Source organism: Boleophthalmus pectinirostris, unplaced genomic scaffold (assembly GCF_026225935.1).
Source record: "Boleophthalmus pectinirostris isolate CB_2022bp ecotype Guang Dong unplaced genomic scaffold, ASM2622593v1 HiC_scaffold_13, whole genome shotgun sequence".
Classification (NCBI taxonomy): Eukaryota; Metazoa; Chordata; class Actinopteri; order Gobiiformes; family Gobiidae; genus Boleophthalmus; species Boleophthalmus pectinirostris.
Genome location: NW_026571036.1, coordinates 13,113,095 through 13,132,973, shown reverse-complemented (window position 1 = coordinate 13,132,973; position 19,879 = coordinate 13,113,095). Strand labels below are relative to the sequence as shown.

The window sequence follows — 19,879 nt, the reverse complement described above, 5'->3', positions numbered from 1 at the left end:
CATTAATAAGGGCTGAATAAATACTAATTAATGACACATTAACCATCTACAACTATGCTGATTAGCAGGTAGTTAGATGTTAATAAGTGTACCCTAAAATAAAGTGTTACTAAAAGTTTAAGAATTTAGCTTCTTTAAAAAATGCAATAATTTATCTGGATTAATTTGTAGGTTTCAAAGTAATGAAAAAACATCACTGTTGCCATAGCTGTATAAATATATCTTTGGAAAGGTTAAAAGTGCTCAAAATTATGCCTTCTGGCAACAATCCATTTGTGTTTGAGCAGTGATTATCTTTTTTGATAAATCTTACATTTGAATAAAGAGTCTACATTATAGCAGTTTATAGTTCATAACTGTATTCTTATTTTGTTCATAATAGTATTCTTAGCTTTTCAAACTATTCCAAAAAGAGATCAGTGTTGTGACTTTACACCTCACAGAATTTAAATTAAGCCTAATGTTAAACCAGTGCAGGTTTTAAGATGCTAAAAACATTCAAAAGTATTCTGAAACACTATGTAATTTGATTTAAGTATTTAACAGTGACCCAGCAGCTTTTCCATTGCTCTTTTGTCTTTTGTTTATACTGTTTTTGCCAATTAATCTCTATGGAAATGTTTGACATTTGGGCCAGAGTTCTATTCAAAATCTTTTCTTTTTATTTTAGATTTGAGAGCCTCTTTGTTTGTTGTAATTAGCAGAGTGCCCTTTCGAATCATATTCCATTTGTTCAGACTCGGTGTGTGCAATGAATAGTGTTTCAGGTTTTATGATATCAGTATTCTTTCTTTTTTTATGATGTTTTTTTTGGAGTAAATAAAAAAATTACAATGTAAACTTATGTTGTGTGTGTAGAATTGAGGAGACTTGGAGACTGTGGTGTAAATTTCTTGATGACTACTCGCGTTTTGAAGACTGGCTGAAGATGGCTGAGAGGACCGCTGCCAACCCCAACACCGGAGACGTCCTGTACACCGAGGCCAAGGAGGAGCTCAAGAAGTTCGAGGTCCGTTTGAAACATATGGAGTGGACAGTGTGATTTCAGCCTGTTTCCAATCACACAAATACTCACACCCTCAAAATATACGAGCCTCTGATGAACAGAAAGTATTTTTATGCTCCATGGTTTTTTATTTTTGTGATTTATTTGTTTTTTACTGTGAACCTGAAAATATTTAAACCAAACTTTCCCAAATCAGGGGAATAATTCTGAATTTTAAACTAGTGAGAGGTCTGTGAGCTGCTTGTCTCTATAGATATGATATTGCTTTGCCTGGAATGTTCCACAGTACGGCATTAAACTTATCAATCTAGCATTAAAATTTTAATAACATAGATTGATTCTTATTGTGTGCAGGTTTCCCTCTCCTCAGATGTGACCTGTAATTTAGCCTGGAGATGGATTACATTTCAGGAAAAGCTATAAACTTGGAAACAAGAAAGTGGCAAACCATCCATCAGAAAAGTTACACATTACACCTTTAAATAAACTTAATGGGTTATGAAAGTTAGGAATGATAAGGATGGTTCCAATGGTCCAAGAATTTGCAGAAATGGGGATTAGAGATTCTCCAAAACTAGAACACAAATCTACCTTTAAGATATTAATTATTATTTTTAAGGAAGGCATTATGAGTATAAATTAACCTTTATTCCAACCAAAATCCTTATGTTATCTTGTCCTTTTGCAGAGTTTCCAGAGACAGGTCAATGAGCGGTTAACCCAGCTGGAGATAGTCAACAACCAGTACCGGCGCCTGGCCCGGGAGAACCGCACGGACCGGGCCAGCCAGCTCAAAGCCATGGTCCAGCAGGGGAACAGGCGCTGGGACGCACTGCACCGGAGAGTGGCTGCCATCCTACGCAGACTCAAGGTAAAACGATGAATAATAATAAATGTCACTACAGTTATAGGAAATGACCCCGTTGTGTACTCAGTTAAGCTGCTGATCACACAGTGGCTCTCTCACTGTTAGTATGCCTGTCAGCATCTTTTTAAATGAACTTTAAAATGTTCAGATTCACTTCCCTGACCTGCCAGTCCTGTTTATATTCTGTTCGAATCCTGAAGGGACTGGACCCGGACATCGTAACTTAAGATGATCCAACCACAGCTGCTTATTTGTATCACATGTCTCTCAAATGTGGAGACATATCCCCTCCCTCCAAAATTGTCATATCATTCAGAACAAAATATATAACTTCTTTTACCTGAGATAAATTATAGTTTGCTGCTTTGATTTCGTTGATTCTGCAAAAATCCAAGCTGTTTCTCAGTCCTTTATGTTGTTTTTAAACCACCATGTGTTGATTTTAATGTGAAGCACTTTAGTCTTCTTCACTCTATAAATAAAGATTGATTGAGGTTTGCTTTTGACGCAAACAGACCCTGCGTCTTTCTGATTGGTTTATCCACCTGTCAATCACATCCTCTAAAATCAGGGAGTCAGGATATGGCTACAGATCCACTCATCTTTGTAAAGTTTTCTCAAAGCGTGTTGTTCTGACTGGCCAGGTTTCACATTTAAAAAGTAAAACACTGAAAATCTAAAACTAACTCTTGAACTTTTAATATTACACCTTAAATAGAGGAAGAGTCCAATTTTACACCTAAATATATCAACTTGTAAATGATTAGACATAAAATTCACTTTAAAGATGCTGCTTTCTTTAAACCTATTAAAAAAATATTAGTTTATTCTCTAATAGTTAAAGTACACATAGAACTACTGAATCAATAAGCAAAACATTTAAAATATGTTATGCTAATGTGAAACTGTGTGCTCCATAGTATTTCACCAGTCAGAGGGAGGAGTTCGAGAGCACCAGAGAGAGCATGCTGGTGTGGCTCACTGAACTGGACCTGCAGCTCACCAACGTGGAGCATTTCTCTGAGAGCGACGTGCATCACAAGATACGACAGCTCAATGTAAGACAACACACGCACGCACGCACACACACACACACACACACACACACACACACACACACACACACACGCTTATTTATGCACGGGCCCTGTGAAAAGTGAAAACCAACTCAGAGTTATGACTTCAATTGTACAAATCTATCTGAATCTGTACAATTAACATCATAACATTTTTTTTATTTATTTGTGAAATTGAAAAGGTTTTATCAGAAAATATCTAAAAAATATTATAAACCATTGAAAACTATTTTTTAAAATTATGTAAAATAAAAATGTGCTTAATTTTGTTCATGGGTTTCAGCTTCCATTTAGGGGCAACAATTTGATCATTTTTGACCTTTCAGATAATACAATATTTAGTTTTAATTTGATAATTGCTATGACAACTGTGCTAATTTTTCATTACTCTGAAATCCATGAACAATAACTACAGTCCCTTGTAGATTCCTGCCACGCTGTTTTAACATTTTGAGCCAGAAGACACATCATCCTCATCAAAACTCACTAGAATGAATTTATTGCCTAACTTAATTTTTAAAATCTCAAAAAACTCTCTATTAAAGTATCCCATATCAGTCTGGAGTATTTCGCCTATCTGCACACATAACATCTTGCTGTAATTACCCTTTCTTTTACAGCTCATTTAGCTCAGCCCATCCCTACAATCTTTGCTCTTTTTTTCCCTTTAGAGCTTCCAGAAGGAGATCCGGCTGAACACGGAGCGTATTGACGGACTGATCGTGTTTGGGGAGGGCCTGATCCAGCGCAGTGCCCCAGGGGACGCGGAGATCATCGAGGACGAGCTGGAGGAGCTGCACTCATACTGTCAGGAAGTGTTTGGAAGACTGGTGCGCTTCCATCACAGACTCAGCCAACCCCCGGTGAGAGAGAGACACAGACATGTTATCATTGTGTCCTTAGGCAAGACACTTTACCCACCGTGCTACTGAATTTATGTATTTATGTGCAGTTGGTGGGTAATGTAAAGGCACAGATTGGCAGTCATGGTTTCTTTAGTCAGTTTCAAGTCAAGTTTTTTGGCTGGGGGTCCATCACCTGCTTATTTCTATGGAGATGTCATTGCTCTGTGTGGAATGTTCCACAGTGTGACATCAAACAGCTCTACCTTACATTCATTAAATTACAGGTGGGTTTATAGCTCAAAAATCCATAGAAAAACAGGCATTCTGACTGTGTGCAGGCTTGCCTCTCCACAGATCTAACCTGTAGCTTAGTTCATGAAGATAGAAAGGCTTAATACCATACTGTGAAACAATAGCATCACGGGAAAAAGCATCTGACTGGCCCTCCACCAGAAAAGTTGCACAATTGACCTTTAAAGATCATGCCTAAGAAGTATTTGTTTATCATTATCATTATTTGGCATCTATTACAGTAATATCCATGTCCAAAAACAAGCCTAAGAATGCATCTTTGTCAAGATGTTCTCAGCAATAAAAACATCCATAAAAAAAAAGATAATGAGATCATAAAATAAAATAAAATAAAAAATGTGAAAGACAGGAACAGTTCATTTTAAACAGTTTGCAAGGCTCCAGTTTCTCCTAACTTCCTTAACTCATTCTTAGTATCCTAATTATTCACGGCGATTAGTTTATAAGCACTTTTCACAACTTTTAGATGTAAGAGCAGAGTTTTACCTTCATGCCACCGCAAACAACTACTAGCATGCTCACAGGCGAATGATTAATAATAAATAATAATTAAAGATGATGGAGATGCCACACAGCAGCCTCACTTAAAGCCATTTTTACAATATATCTTTACTAGAGCAAAACAAAATTTTACTTTATTACATGAAAAAATGCGTACAGCCATTTTGAAGCTGAACAATATTTAAAATTCTCTCTATCAGGGGTCTCCAACCTGTAACTCAGGAGCCACTTGTAGCTCTTCATCCCCTTCCAAGTAACTCACCAAAGGATTTCTCAGTTATACGTATTGTGCTCAATAAGAAAAATTTTATTAATTAAAGGCCTATTACCATTGTAAATGTATAATTTTGTTGCCTAATTCTGTACACTAATAAATGTTTTATAGACATATAGCTGTACCTTCTCTAAGGTTCGTTGTGGCTCTTTTATTTACTAAATTTCTTGTGACCACTAAAACTAGTAGCTCTCTGGCATTTTTATTTTGTAAAATAGCTCACCAGAGGAAAAAGGTTGCAGACCTCTGCTCTATATACATGCTACAATTGACTTTTTATCAGCTAACTCATTGTCCTCCTCTGCCTTAGACCCCAGCGGAACCCGAATCCCCCATCACCAGCTTCTCCTTGGAGTCCAGTTTGGCTCTGATTGGCCGGCCGTGGTTGGGGCGGAGCCTGAGCAGCCCTTTGGTCACACCCACTCACCTGCTGGCCACGCCTCTGTCACGCTCGGGCCGAGAGACTCCTGTGAGCGTAGACTCTCTGCCCCTGGAGTGGGACCACACCGGAGACGTGGGAGGGTCTTCTTCACATGAGGATGAGGAGGACGATGACCTGGACGATGAAGGGGCGTATTTTAGCGCAGGTAATTTAAATATTTTTTAAGTGTAGATTTGAGTTCGTGGAAATTTAGTTTTCAGGTTTGTTCGTTTCCCCATTGTTCCACCTCCCATACTTGACCCATCTCTACGTCTTTGAAACACTTTGCTTTTAGAATACCATTGCTTTGGACTTAAAGGTGATTTGCCGTATTTTTACTGTCTTAAAAATGTGAAAAACAGATCTGGTTCATTGTAAACAGTTTGCAGCAGTCAAAAGTTATTATTTATGAGTTGGAAGTATCCTAATTATTCACCCCGATGAGCCAGAGTGGTGTTTTGCTGTCAGCTACAAGCATGCTAGTGTGCACTTCCTGATTCTCGAACAGTAAGCTCTTTAAATAATTAGATGCAGACAGCACACAGCGGCCTCTTTTGACCCTAAGAGCTTCTTTTACAATATATCGTCAAATTTTGATTACCGGTGTATGGTTTTGGGGAAAAGGTTAGACGGCATTGTACAAAAAAATACAGGTGGAGTATACTGTTGGAACCAAGCAAAAATCAATGACAGAAAATCAATGACAGATAAATCACCTACACTGAAAGATTGGATAGACTCACTTTTGCGACTGGAACACGACAAACACAAGGAAAGCTGGAAACCATGGAGCGTCTTCATTAACACTGAAATCTAAAAGAGAACTTGTAATGACACCCTTCTTTCTTTGGCTACTCAATTGTTTATTTTATTTTTGCATAAAAGAAAAGATACTTACAAATACGAAACTAGAGATGTATACAGAAATAAAATGACTAGTCTATTGGTTTGGGGGAAAAGAAAACTAACGTAACAATGTTTGATAACTTGTGAACTGTAATTGATTAAAAAAAACAAAAAACTTGGGTACAGCCAATTTAACAGAGGCAACAGCTGCTTAGAGAGGGTTCAGAAATGCACAAATCCCACACCAAATATGAAAGAAATTATAAAAAATTTAATACAAAATTTGGTTCAGCGCTTAGGTTGGCTATATGATGATGTTGAGCATATTACAATACTTTCTTTACACCTTCAGCATTTTGCGTTTTGGGTGAGAACCAGGGACTTCATTTGAGGCTATTTTAAATTATAGCAAAACTCTTCTGCTGTATTTATTTTTTAATATATGAGATTAGAGGTTAAAGTTTGTCACTAAGCAGTTTCTTAAAAGTATAATTCATTGAAAAGATTCAGATTGTATAAAAAAGACAAAAGTTCCATCATGAATAATTCATCAAAACAAGATTTTTTAAGCACTACTGTATGAATGTAATTTCCAAATTAGCTTGAAAACACTTTGATGCTTGAGTGACTTGAACTTCACTGAAAGTTCCATTGTTAATATTATGAAGCTTCTTATTCAGAGCTTTTTATAAACTATTGTGTATCTACAGACATACAAAACATAAAATGCCTTTTAATAGAGTGCATCCACTTGATATCCTTAAAAAGCCATTTTATTTCACCCACTATTTTTATCTTGTATGTCTGTATCTTCCATAAAACTACATTTACCTTGAGTACTGGAAATAATTTGTTTTTGTATTTGCTCTAGTGTCCAGTCGCTCAGTTTGCGATTCTCCAAGATGGCGAACGCAGGACGATTCAGAGTTTCTCGATCTTGAATCCAACGATCACGGTGAAGCTCCGCCCGCTCTCTCCAGCACACCTTTGCAGCAAGGCAACTATGTAAGACTAACTGACCCCTCCTAAAAATGTTTTGTCCACTTTGTTACCTTTTTATTGACTTTTCATTTCCTCACAGTTGCACCTGATGTCCCAATGCAGCGGGAGCATTGAGAACTTTAAGAGGGTCTCATTGATCTTGGATGACGAGGACACGCCCGAGGAGTTTGGGCTGGTTGGACTTAACGTTTCAGGCAGACAATCAGGTGAGAGGAAGAGATAATTAAGCATGTATAGTTCTCCAGTAGTGAATCATGAAGAATTTGGCATGTATGTTTACTTGGAAGTCTTATTGGAAGTTGGATTTACTCTAAAAACCATAGTTAATATTTCCTGTGCCTTGACAAAAAAGTTTGAAATTAATAAATGCATCTTTAAAGGCCCCATATTAGGCCATTTTCTGATCTATGTTGTAATGTTGTGGGTTTCTTTTGTTTCATTAACACATGTTTAACACACAAATCCTGCTGAGGCTGAGACAGAAAACACCTTGTTCCACCTTGTGATGTCATATGGTAATACAGGAAGTTTTTCTTTTGGATGATTTCAGCACTGGAATTGTCAGTCTCTGCTGAACTAAATGAATAAAGTAGTTGTTCAAATCAAATTTATTTATATACCACATTTAAAACAGCCAAAGCTTACCAAAGTGCTTAACATTGAAATAAAACATACAATAGATAAATCAATGAGAATAATTGTTGTTAACTTGCAAACTACCACTACAAACATCACAAGGACATTTTGAGCTTTGGAGATGTAGACTGGCTGATACTGCAGGATTACTCAAATATGTGTTATGTGTGTGTTAATATGAAACAAAACACAACTCCAGGTATGTTTTTGTTGAGGTAATTGCAATCTAACATGGCTTAAAAGAGTAAATTTTGCGAAATATAGGACCTTTTTTGTTTTTCTGTGACGGCAAAATTTTGAGGATGATTTAACTTTTATATTTGTTTATTTTTGAACAGTCCAAATGAGAATAGTGTCATTTTATAGTTTGAACTAAATACCTACCTACTACAACTACTGCAACCTATAACCTCAAATTTATCGATTGTGCAGCACTATGCACTAGGGGTGTGCAAAAATCTTGAAATATTGATATATTGTATCGTTTAATGTGCTGATACAGTATTGATATTGTGGGCTGCTGTAACAATATATCACCAATTATTACCAAGCATCACCAAGTATTTTTTGGTATATTTTACTAAATTGTTTTGTTACAGAGCTACAGTTTTGTCGCTTGTTCAGAGGAAGGAAACTTATTTATGCAACACTTTTGACATTTTCACTGTTTTAATGAATAAAATGGGTGAGTTTCATATGAACTTTGTACAAGAAGTGGTTTAACAAAGACTTTCAGTATCCCAGCCATCATTTAGAAATTATTTTGAACCGCATCAAATCTTTTTGAAATATATCGTATCGAATCAGAAAGCTCACTGTATCAGGATATATATCATACTGTGGCCTATGTATCGAATCATGTATCATATCGGCAACGTCTTAATGATACCCGGCCCTACTATGGAGTACTTTTCAGGTGAGAGGACTGCCACCTTGTTATAATGGAGAAATTCCACAGTTTCAAGCTTGCATTCATTCAATTACAGATGTTTTCATGCTAAAAAAAACACTTTGAAAAACACGCTTCCTAATTGGTAGCAGGGTCACCTTGCCTCTGGTTGGAACAGTTACTTGACCTGATGAAGTCACCTGCTTGTCTCCACTGACATAGATTAATTTAATACCATTCCGAGTTATATTCCCGGTAACGCAATAGCATCTACCTGGAAACATGCTTGTAACGGACACTCCACCAGGAAAGTTAATCTTTAAAGGTGCATTGTGTAACTTTTGTTTGGGGTTACTTGCTTCTATCTATGAATATGTCATTGCTCTGACTGGAATGTTCCACAGTATGATATTAAACAGCTCTACATTAACATTTATTAAATTACAGGTGGTTTTACAGCTCAAAAATATGTAGAAAAATGGCATTCTGACTGTGAGCAAGGTTACTTCTATACTGAAATATCTGGTTTAGTCCATGAAGGTAGAAAGATTTAATACCTATCTGTGAAACATTCCAGACACAGTGCATCTTTAAGTTTTTCTTTCAGCCTATACTATAATGACGATCTCGCTCTCTCTTTGCTCCAGGAGTGATTGAACGGTGGGAGCTGCTGCAGGCCCAGTCCCAGTCTGACCTCCGGGCCGACCCAGAGGAGGAGCAGCTGTCCCGGGGTCTGGATCAGATCAGCTCCTGGTTGGACACAGTGGCTCCACAGCTTGAACATGTTCTACTGCGTGACCCTCCCAGCACCGTGGAGGACATGAGCAGCCAGGCCAAACAGCTGAAGGTACATACACTACATAAGAAACTCTGGTGGGAGTACAAATGCTGAAATACATGCTCTTTTTAGTGAGTTTTGATTGCAAATATCAGATTATTGTTGTTTATTTATTTCAAACCTGCATATTTAATTGTTTAGTTAGTATCAGCCAGAGGTGGGAACTTGGGCTAAACTCAGACTTGAGGCACTGTTTTTAGGACTTGAGACTTGACTTGGACTTTAAGGTAAGTGACTTGGGACTTGTCTCGGACTTGAGGCCTGTGACTTGAGAAGCACTTTTAAATCTGAATTATTTCTATTCTGATTGGCACTAAGATTTTGTCAAAACATTTAAATAGAAAAAATTAACTAAATGAATTCTACAACTCTTATATACCCATATAAATACTCATATATAACTATACTATGACTTTTTAATTCATATAAATTGCAAAAATCTTAGCTGTATTTGGTACTTTGGTTAAAAGACTTGAAATGACTTGAAGCTCAAAGCAGATGACTTGGACTTGACTTGGACTTATGGGCCAGTGACTCTAGACTTGACTTGGACTTGCTTGTATTTGACTTGGGACTTGACTCGGACTTGCGGTCAAAGACTTGAGACTTACTTGAGACTTACAAAACAAAAACTTGGTCCCACCTCTGGTATCAGTACTGTAGTATTATATTACTTACAAAAATTTACAGCACTATTGTAATGAGACTTTTTATTAATTCTTTAAAATAGCTTTTAGACAATTCCTTTCAGCTTCTCCGTATTTGATAGAGCTTAAGAAAGCAAATGTCCCTATCTTGCAGGATTTGGGGGCGGAAGTGGGACAAAATATTGCAGATGCGGTTGGGAGTGGGACTGAAAAATTGCAATTCTTTGCGGGCGTGGGCGGGAACAGGTCTGAAAATTCTGTCCCGCGCAGACCTCTAGTGGTGGATCCTTCACCAGAAAAGTTACATCTTTAATATCATCACTTTTGTTGTTGTTGTTGTTTTCTTTATTCTCTTAAAACAAAATGGACTTGTGGTAGAGTCTTTTGCAATAATTTAATTTAGTCAGAAAAGCATGATTTATTCAAAAGAATTCTGCTTTTGTTGGACTCCACTTAAGATTTTGAGCTAATATCTTATTCTTTTCTTTTCTTTAGGAGATGCAGAAGATGTTCGCCCAAAACAAGTCCACCATGCTGTCGTTGAATCTAAACATACACGGAGATCCGGATGTTCAACAGAGAGTGGCTTTGGTCAACCAGAAGTGGAGCAAAGCCTGCACTGACCTCCAGCACTGGGACACCTCTCTCAGGAAAACACTAGTGCGCTGCCAGGTGAGACCCAAACTCATTTGCAAAATAGTCTGGATCCAGTATTAATGCAGCCTCACATCCTGCATGATGGCGCATAAATGTCCTCTTAAGATTTCTGCTTCATTTGATCCAAGGAGAAAATGAGCACTACTTATTTGATTAGGGTTGTCTCAAAAACTGGGTGATCATATCATTGGGTTTCATTTTTCTTCAGAATCAGCCATATTTGAGTGTTGCTAAGAATTGAAATCTAAAGTATATTTTTATGAACAAAAAATGGTAATATGTGTTATAAGGCTGGTACAAGATCTCGGGAGACAAAATTGCCACAAGAACGTGCACACAAGAGAAAAATGATTTTGTGAGATTTTTTTTTTTTCATGTGTTTACGTTTAGATTTTTAGACATTTAGAGGTTAGTTTTTACATTGGATTTACTTTTAGACTTAAATTGGATTAAATTCTGTTACAATTAATGACATTTGTTACCGCTAGAGTGGTAAATGTGAGAGTCTTGCCCAGAGACACAACAATAGTATTCCTTCTGGTAGGACTGACGTGTCGTGCTTTTGGTTGGTGATGAACACTGTAACTCCAAATTTACAGCCTCAGATACATATCACCGATATTGCCCATGTATCAATGTGGTGTGTGTGAGTGATTGGTGGGGGATGAAGGGGCAGATGGTGCAGATTGGTCAGTCCACCTCAGGGCAGCTGTGGCTACAACAGTTGCTCACCACTGTAGAGCTTTGAGAGGCTTATCAAAACAGAATAATAATAAGGCCTAATAATAATAGACCTTTTTCACGATCTATGGTAAATGTCACTTACTTTAATGCTTTTCTATGGCAAAATATCTGTGGAAATGTCTCACGTATTTTCCACCAGCTTCATAAATCTGCCCCATCACCAAATCCTCATCCAACAAGATCGACAAATATTCGGCATATTCTGTCCATGAAGAATTTATCCAACTATCAAGGTAAGAAAGACGAAAACGTAAAGGCGAACAACGACTACTGAGAGAACTACTCCTGAGCAAAAGTAACATTATGGTCAAGAATAAAACATAAGTAACTTGTGAACTCAGACTGATTCTACAATTAAAATTAAAAATTGATTTCATGATGTTGATATTAGACAGAGAGTTTTGTGCAGTTTAAATGCGAGAAATGTGATCTGTGAACATGTGTAGCATTCAAACTGCACAAACCTCTCTGTCTATGCTAAAATCTACATCGAAATCGATTTTTAATTTTAATTGTAGAATCGGTCTGAGTTAACAAGTTACTTATTAACAAATGGCTTACTACTTACATTTTATTCATGACCATAACGTTAATTTTGCTCAGGAGTAGTTCACTAATGCTAGTCATTGTTCGCCTTCACATTTTCATCTTTCTTACCTTGATAGTTCTGGATCAATACTCCATGGACAGAATATGTCCTTTGCCGACCTTGTTGGATGAAGATTTGCTGATGGGGCAGATTTATGAAGCTGGTGGAAAAAACACAAGACATTTCCATAGATGTTTTGCCATAGAAAAGCATTAAATGGGAGTTACGTCTACCCTACATCGCGGCACTTCCGGCCATTGTAAAAAAAGAAAGGTCTATTAACCATAGCATTTATGATTTCACTTAAAATTACAGGAGTTCCATGAAACTCTCCACTCCTTGCTGCTGTGGCTGGCCCATGCGGAGAGCCGACGGTACGCAGTGGACATACACCACCCAGAAACATCGGTCAAAGCTCTCAAACTACACCTCAACATGCTCACAGTAAGTCACCACCTCCACCCCTCTCCTCTCATCTCTACCCTGTCTCACGTCTCTTCACAGTTACATTCTGTTTGTTTTGTTTAGGACGTGCGTGAGGAGCTGGTGCGCAGACAGTCCCAGCATGCCTCTCTCCAGGCCCTGTGGAGCCAGCTGCAGCCGGACGACCACGACGAAGCCCAGGAGAAGCTGCACGTGACGGGGAGCAAGATGAAAATCCTGCTGAGGGAGCTGAGCCAAGACCTGAGCGCAATACAGAGCAGACTGGTAAAGCAAATACATTGTTTACTTTACACAGATACATCTTTGGATTTTTGTTTTAATGCAGGAGGAGGGAGGATTATCTTAAAATTGTAGGCTTTTGCTCAAAAAACATAAAAACTTCCCATCACTAAAAGAAGTTATTGAGGTCACTGTAACTTCTCTACTGCATATTAAAGTCAGTACATGTAGACAGTGCGAGACAAGCATTCACTACCTCACTGATTCGCATTTCAGCTGACGTTTTGTGTCAAATTTAAGACTGTGGAATATAGTTTTTGAAGTACTTATTTATTTATTTTTTTATATGGTTACATATAAATATAATATAAATTATGTCTCCAAGAATTTATAAGAAAGAAAGAAGTTATATACATACACTACGCATACAGATTAATATTAAACTACTACTTAGGGATGTAACTATAACCGAAATATCATGATATCGTATCATCAAAGTTATCACAATAATATCGTGGACCATCACAATATATTGATTTCAAGTCTCTTAGCTTAAACTAAGAGTTATGGTGCAGCAATAGCTAAAAAAAAAAGACAGAGAGAACTACATAGACCATGATCCTTTGCCCCATTTCAGTGCAAACTATATGAAGAAATAACAGTTCTAAGCACTTTTAAGTCTTAGTTCTTTAGATTAAGTTTTGTCAAGGCATTTTAAAAGAAAAAAGTAGTATATGAACAGTTTTGTTAGCCTCCACAAAATATCACAATAAATATCGTAGGCTCATCATGAGATTTGGAGACATTACACTCCTACTACTTCTACACCGCTGCAGTACATCCAGAACGCTGTAGCTTGGGTCCTGACTCCAACTAGGAAGTACGAGCACATGCGTCCTGTGCTCAGGTCTCTGCACTGCCCCCTGTGACTCAGAGAATAGACTTTAAAGCTTCTTCTTGTGTACATGTCTCTCCATGGCTGAGCACCAAAGTACATTTGTGAAATGTTAGTGCCATATGAACCATCTCGCACTCTGAGGAGCTCAGGGACCGGCCTCCTTCTGATGCCCAGAGTCAGGACTAAACACGGGGAATCAGTGTTTCAGATTCATGCAGCTAAAACCTGGAACAATCTTCCTGAGGATGTGAGACAGGCCTCTACTTTGATGCTGCTTAAATCCAGGCTCAAAACAGTTCTGTTTAGCTGTGCACATGACTGAAAGGTTTTATTTTTCATCCTGCACTCTTCTCTCTAATTTAATGCCTCTCTCTCATTTTAATTTTATGATGATTATTTATTTATTATTATTATTTATTGTCTGGGGAGAGGAAGTCTGGGAGTCCCTGCTTACTGCTGCGACCCGGCCCTGGATAAGCGGAAGAAAATGGATGGATGATTATTTATGTTTTGATTTGTTTTTATTGTGATTTTAAAGTGTTTGTTATTCTGTAAAGCACTTTGAATTACTTTGTGTACAAATTGTGCTCTACAAATAAACTCGCCTTGCCTTACACAAGCTACTTTGAGGAGTGCCAAACGCTGAAACTTTATGTCCAGTTGAAATAATGTAACCTTTATTTATTTTATTGCAGGAAAATGAACCTGACGAACAAGACCAAAGAGCATCCAAGAAAAAATCTCCCAATTCAAGGTGAACTCAATATACTTTTCTTCCCAAAACTGTAATCTTTCCAAATATTTGATAGAAAACTCACTTTTCGTTTTGTTTTTCCCAGAGAGAGGAGAGAGTCAGCCCCGCGGTCCTTCTTCTACCGGCTCCTCCGTGCGGCCTTCCCCCTGCAGCTGCTCCTGCTCCTGTTGCTCCTGATGCCCTGCCTGATCCCCATGACCCCCCCGGAGCAGAGCTGCACGGGGACTAACAACTTCGCCCGCTCCTTCTACCCCATGCTCCACTACACCAACGGGCCCCCACCCACATAACTCTGGACTTTACTCAGAAACAAATCATCATGTAAATGTAAAATACCTTGAAACGTGAGGCAAGAGAAATAGTTTGTTCAAATTGGACTGAGAGTGCAGGGTTGGCAACAGCTGCTAAAGGTTCATTGTGTAACTTTTTGATGTCATTAGTTGTCATCTGCCTGGAATGTTTCAAAGTTGGATTTTTTCTTGCATTTACAATCACAGGTATTTTAATTCTCAAAAATACCTTGAAAAAACGCACTGGTCTGGTGGTGTCATTTTGTGTCTATGGGGCTAGATTAAGTTTAATGCCATACTTTGGAACATTCCACTTATGCTACATCTCCATGGAGACAAGCAGATGGTGGATCTTCTGTCTGAAAAGTTACAGAGTGCATCTTTAACTGTTGGCTTAAGATAAAATACAGTTTAACATGTTTTGTGCATTTCCACGTTTGTAATCGAGTAAAACAAACAAAAGATAAAATTTTAGTTTTAAATTTTCTACGTCGTCAAAGTTTTGTAAACCGTTCCACAATTGTGCATATATTTTGTATGCGTTGACAAAGAGTATGTTTTTTTTTTTTATACTTGGAACACTGGTTAATTTAAATGTATTTAAAATTAATATTATGTCCCTTTTTATATCTGGATTACATTTCCACAACACTGTAGATGTTTAAAGAATGTGTTTAATATAATTTGTATTTATAATGGATGTTTGCACTCAATGTTTTGCTAGTAAACGCTGAATTTGAGATGGTGTGTTTTTGTGATTATTTGACAAACATAAGAAAAAGAAAACAAGAAAGTCGCATGGTTCATATAACTGTATTTTGAGGCACTGTGATGACGTGATGTAAGGCATTTCTTCCATTGAAATCAGATGGCACATGTTATAAAACCAGTACAGTTACAGTATTTACAGAGATCGGTACAAATAGCTGGATAAGTGGGTGGCGTACAGTACTGTGCAAAAGCAGCTTATGGGCTTTGGAAAACAAGTGTCTGTGAGAAAAAACATTAACACAACAAAATAGAGACCAAAATCAAAGATATAAACTGAAAATAAGGGAAATATTACACTGCTCTGGGGGTATTAACTGCTAATGCGTAACATATTTAGGTCACCAAGTTGATTTTTATTGTTTTGAACATGTCTCGCCTTCCTTTGCTCCTCATGCTGAGTCACTCCCCCTTCACAGTGCCGTCACATTACAATCTGTGCATTTTACTATTGAAAGTACTGCACATCGGATCATGTTTGTTCAGTTGTCATGCATTTTAGATCATGCTTGTTTTTTAATTTATGGAAAATTGCTGCGCTTTTGGGCTGAGCTTTGGAGAATTTTGTAGTTGAGTTCGAATAAGGCCCAGGGGAGATAGCAAAATAATTTGAAAATGCATGGATGAAACCACTTCAGGCACATTTTTGATGAGGAAAAAAAGATATAACATGGTAGAAAGCTCCAAAAAGTAAATATATACATAATATCCCCTCTTTAAGATGCCATTTAGTGCAAACTGGTAAAACAAAGTATGTTTTAAGTCTAAATAAATGAGTATCCTTGTCCATATCTGACGAATGGTAGGGAATAATGGGGAAAAATATAAAAAAATGTAATGTGTAAAATCCCTCAGTCATCCAGGAAAAAGAGAAATTCAATTTGTCATCTGGACAAAAGTTTATTTGGTCGAATACGTTTCACAGCTCATCCAGGCTGCTTCTTCACTTCTCTTCAGTTCATTTCTCCCTTTGCCAGAAAAATGTAATAAACTAAATCTAAGTAAGTGCAACATATTGAATTAATCTGACTTTTGCACAGCACTGCAGGCCTAACAGAGAACTGAGAAGGCTATAAAAGTGTTATGGTGCGTGAGATTCAGATGTGATGTGTTACAGGTACTGTATATCTACAAAGTTGAGAGCAAGCCATCCTGATTGTCAAAACTGCACAGCAAGATAGCGAATACTTTCATACAAAAATATTTTTGTTCAAGCAAATTATGAGTGCAACTTTGTCATCAGAACATATACACAAAAGGCTGAAGAGGACACTTTGGCAGGTGGTGATCATTAGCACCCTCTACTGGTCAAGGTAATGTACAAAAGCTTAGTTTTTTTGTTAAAAAATCGAATTGGTTACAAAAAATGAAATGGTACTACTAAATTCAGCTGGTAATTAGCTGCTGGTGCACAACTCTAACCTTCTTTGCATTGGATTTTTAATTTTTGTTCATTAAAGAGTCAGTTTTTGTTCAATGTATGTATGTATTTTACGAATTTAGAGCCAATTTGATGAGCTAATTTAAATGTTTAAATTGAGAGATTTTAGTGTGTTGTGCCCTTGAGCAAGGCATAGCAAATGAAACTAGCTGTAAAAAGGCATTTAACAGTTGCTGGGTTTCTCTGAGCTGCCATGTTTGTTTATAAAGTATATTTTTCTGAAGTGAAAGAAGAAATAGTTACAACAATATGAAATGAATAATAAGTACAACTACTGCTTAGGCCTTGTGGTGCTAAGGCAACGACACAGGTTTGGTTTGTCTGAAGTTACGACATAAAAACACTACGTTTGACCACTAAGCTCACAGTCGTTGAAATTCCCTCCCAGAATATTCACTTTTCTGAAATCACTGAGGCGCTTTGAAAATTTCTGATGGCTGACTGTAGTCCCCACTGGGAGTCCATGTGTTAGACGGACCGCTGAGGGGGCTGAGTGGTGTCTCCTGAGTCACCGTGGGGTCCCGGGGGTCCAGCTGTGCGGGGTGACGGGGCAGGCGAGAACTGTGCATGATGTGGGCGTCCAGCATCTCCAGGAGCAGGTCGTACAGAGGCACCATGTTCTTCATCTTCATGCAGTGGAGGTGGTCCATGCCTTTGTTGCTGAAGATTGGAAATACATAAAAGAGAAATAAATCAAGATACAGCAGGTCATATTATTACCATTTATTAGAGATGTAATGATATCCAAATCTCTCTGAACAATTTTATCACGATATGCATCTCACGGTTACAATATTTATTGCAATATTTTGGAGAGGCTGATATAATTGTAGATGCTTTCTTGCTTTTAAAATACCCTGACAAGCTTTTGGTGTGAATTATTTCTGTCATAATCTCAAGAATTCAAGCAAAAACATATTACTTCATGTTGTCTGTACTGAAATGAATCATGGGATATGTAGTTCCCGATGTTTATAAGCTATTACTACTATAAAAAAATCGCATTTAAGCAAAGGAACTCGTAATTCGAAATATTTTGATGCCCCACATATTATTATTGATACGATATCACGATATTTTGGTTATTGTTACATCCATGTTACATGTGTGAGCTACTGTGTGCAAATAATTTCCCTTGTGGATCAATAAAGTTTGTCTAAATAAGTCTAAGTACTTATTTTAAAGGTGCATTATGTAACTTTTTGGTTGGGGTCCGTAATCTGCTTGTTTCTACAGATATACTGTATCACTGCTCTGCTTAAAATGTCCCATATTATAGACATTAAAATGATGTTAAGTTGTTATTTAAATCATATTGTACACCGTTGTAAACAGCCCACCTCTGGATTAATACAAAAAAGCCAGTTTGCAAAGACTGCAGGAGGCTTACAGTGATGCTTTGCAAATGTTTTTGAGGAGACCACAATGGACGAGTGCGATGGAGATGTTACTGTTACTGCACGAGTGAACACTTTGCAAGCTGCACTAAGAATTTTAATGCACAGTTTTATTTGCAGGCTGAAATAATTGGACCACGAAATAATAATGTCACTCACAAATATGAAATTCAGTGCAATACGATAAATGTTTGTTCTTTCGTAATGTCACTGTCCTTGACTGTTTTAAAATTGGACCATAAGTCAGGAATAAAGATGAACTGAACTGAAATGATTAAACAGCACTACGTTTCATTTATTCAATTACAGGTGGTTTTACGGCTCAAAAATACCCACAAAAACAAGCATTCTGACTGAGAGCGGAGTCGCCTCTCCACAGATCTGACCTGCAACTTGATCTGGTTTGGTCTTCATGCAGATAGAAAAGGTTAAATACAATAATGTGAAACATTCAAGACAAAGAAATAAAGCATTTGATGAACGCTCCACTAGAAAAGTTACACTACAGGTTGCAAATTTTAATTCATCTACATTTATTTAATTTTTGAAGTGGACCTTTCATTATTTCATTTTACTAGCGTTTTCCCTTTTGTGAATATTTCTGTTCAAACCACTTTAGAGCAAAACATAAATAAATAAATAATCATCAAATAAAGTAATTTCTAAGTAAAAACCTCATTCACCGAGTAAAAAATTGTCCTGACCAGCCAATTCCTTCTAAATCAGGAACTGGACAATATATTCTAAATTAAATGTTTATAAGACGTCTTAGGTCTGTTACTATGGTGATGAAAGCAATTGTTGTTTGTACAGGCTCTGCAAGGAAAAAATATTATATAATTGACAATATATTAAGAGGTGATACTTAAAATTGTAAATGTATAACTAGGGCTGCATTTGAATCAAAATGTAATCACAAAGGTTGCAGTTTTTTTAAACACAAAATGTCCTCTGCACAGAATATCAAAATAGCTTGTGCTTTTATAGAAAATAATTGTTGCACCTGTGGCTAGACCTCGGCAATCTTGAATTCTTTTATTAGTTTATCAGCTCCTATTTCAGCCTTTTCTCAAATGGTCAGCCTCATAGCACAATTGTATTAGTAATGTTTTGGCAAATTTTGTTTTTGAACTCTCCAGACTCTGCTGCGTCTGTAGGTGTCTGAAAGATTTTTACAGCCAAAAAACACAGACCCAGGCGTCTTACTGACATTTTTATATTTTCCCAAAACCCTTGACAAATGAGTGTGGTTATGCTAGAAGACTAATGAAATGTTAATGCTCCTGGAGTTGTTTACAATGTGCAGTAACAGCAATAGCAATAGTGAGGTGTCCAGTGGTGCAGCTGGTTTAGTTTCTCAACCATCAACCAGAAGATGCCGGGTTCAAACCACGTTAAAAGGCACAGTATCTCCTCCTGCTACAACATGTGTGTCTGTTGTGGTTGGAAGGCACTACAACACTAATCTGGCTGCAATTATAAGCACTCAGAGCACTAATTACCAGTTTACAGTGTTT

The 19,879-nt window shown here is 37.3% G+C and overlaps 2 protein-coding genes across 3 annotated transcripts in view; one reads left to right on the top strand and one right to left on the bottom strand.

Annotated features, from left to right (window-relative positions):
* LOC110175306 (nesprin-2) overlaps nucleotides 1–15,496 on the top strand; it is a 96,436-nt gene extending 80,940 nt beyond the window's left edge. The window contains exons 81-93 of the mRNA XM_055149634.1: nucleotides 859–1,009; nucleotides 1,695–1,877; nucleotides 2,795–2,932; nucleotides 3,622–3,813; nucleotides 5,193–5,469; nucleotides 7,021–7,154; nucleotides 7,231–7,357; nucleotides 9,324–9,523; nucleotides 10,657–10,833; nucleotides 12,467–12,595; nucleotides 12,680–12,859; nucleotides 14,408–14,466; nucleotides 14,552–15,496. Of these exons, the coding sequence (XP_055005609.1) occupies nucleotides 859–1,009; nucleotides 1,695–1,877; nucleotides 2,795–2,932; nucleotides 3,622–3,813; nucleotides 5,193–5,469; nucleotides 7,021–7,154; nucleotides 7,231–7,357; nucleotides 9,324–9,523; nucleotides 10,657–10,833; nucleotides 12,467–12,595; nucleotides 12,680–12,859; nucleotides 14,408–14,466; nucleotides 14,552–14,756 (2,152 nt within the window). The 3' untranslated portion in view covers nucleotides 14,757–15,496. The remainder of the gene's footprint in view (nucleotides 1–858; nucleotides 1,010–1,694; nucleotides 1,878–2,794; nucleotides 2,933–3,621; nucleotides 3,814–5,192; nucleotides 5,470–7,020; nucleotides 7,155–7,230; nucleotides 7,358–9,323; nucleotides 9,524–10,656; nucleotides 10,834–12,466; nucleotides 12,596–12,679; nucleotides 12,860–14,407; nucleotides 14,467–14,551) is intronic.
* Nucleotides 15,497–15,553: 57 nt separating this feature from the next.
* The window catches only part of esr2a (estrogen receptor 2a), a 38,849-nt gene continuing 34,523 nt past the window's right edge, over nucleotides 15,554–19,879 (bottom strand). For both annotated transcript variants that reach the window (XM_055149630.1, XM_020941688.2), the window contains one exon: nucleotides 15,554–17,625. In XM_055149630.1, the coding sequence (XP_055005605.1) occupies nucleotides 17,373–17,625 (253 nt within the window). In that variant the 3' untranslated portion in view covers nucleotides 15,554–17,372. The remainder of the gene's footprint in view (nucleotides 17,626–19,879) is intronic.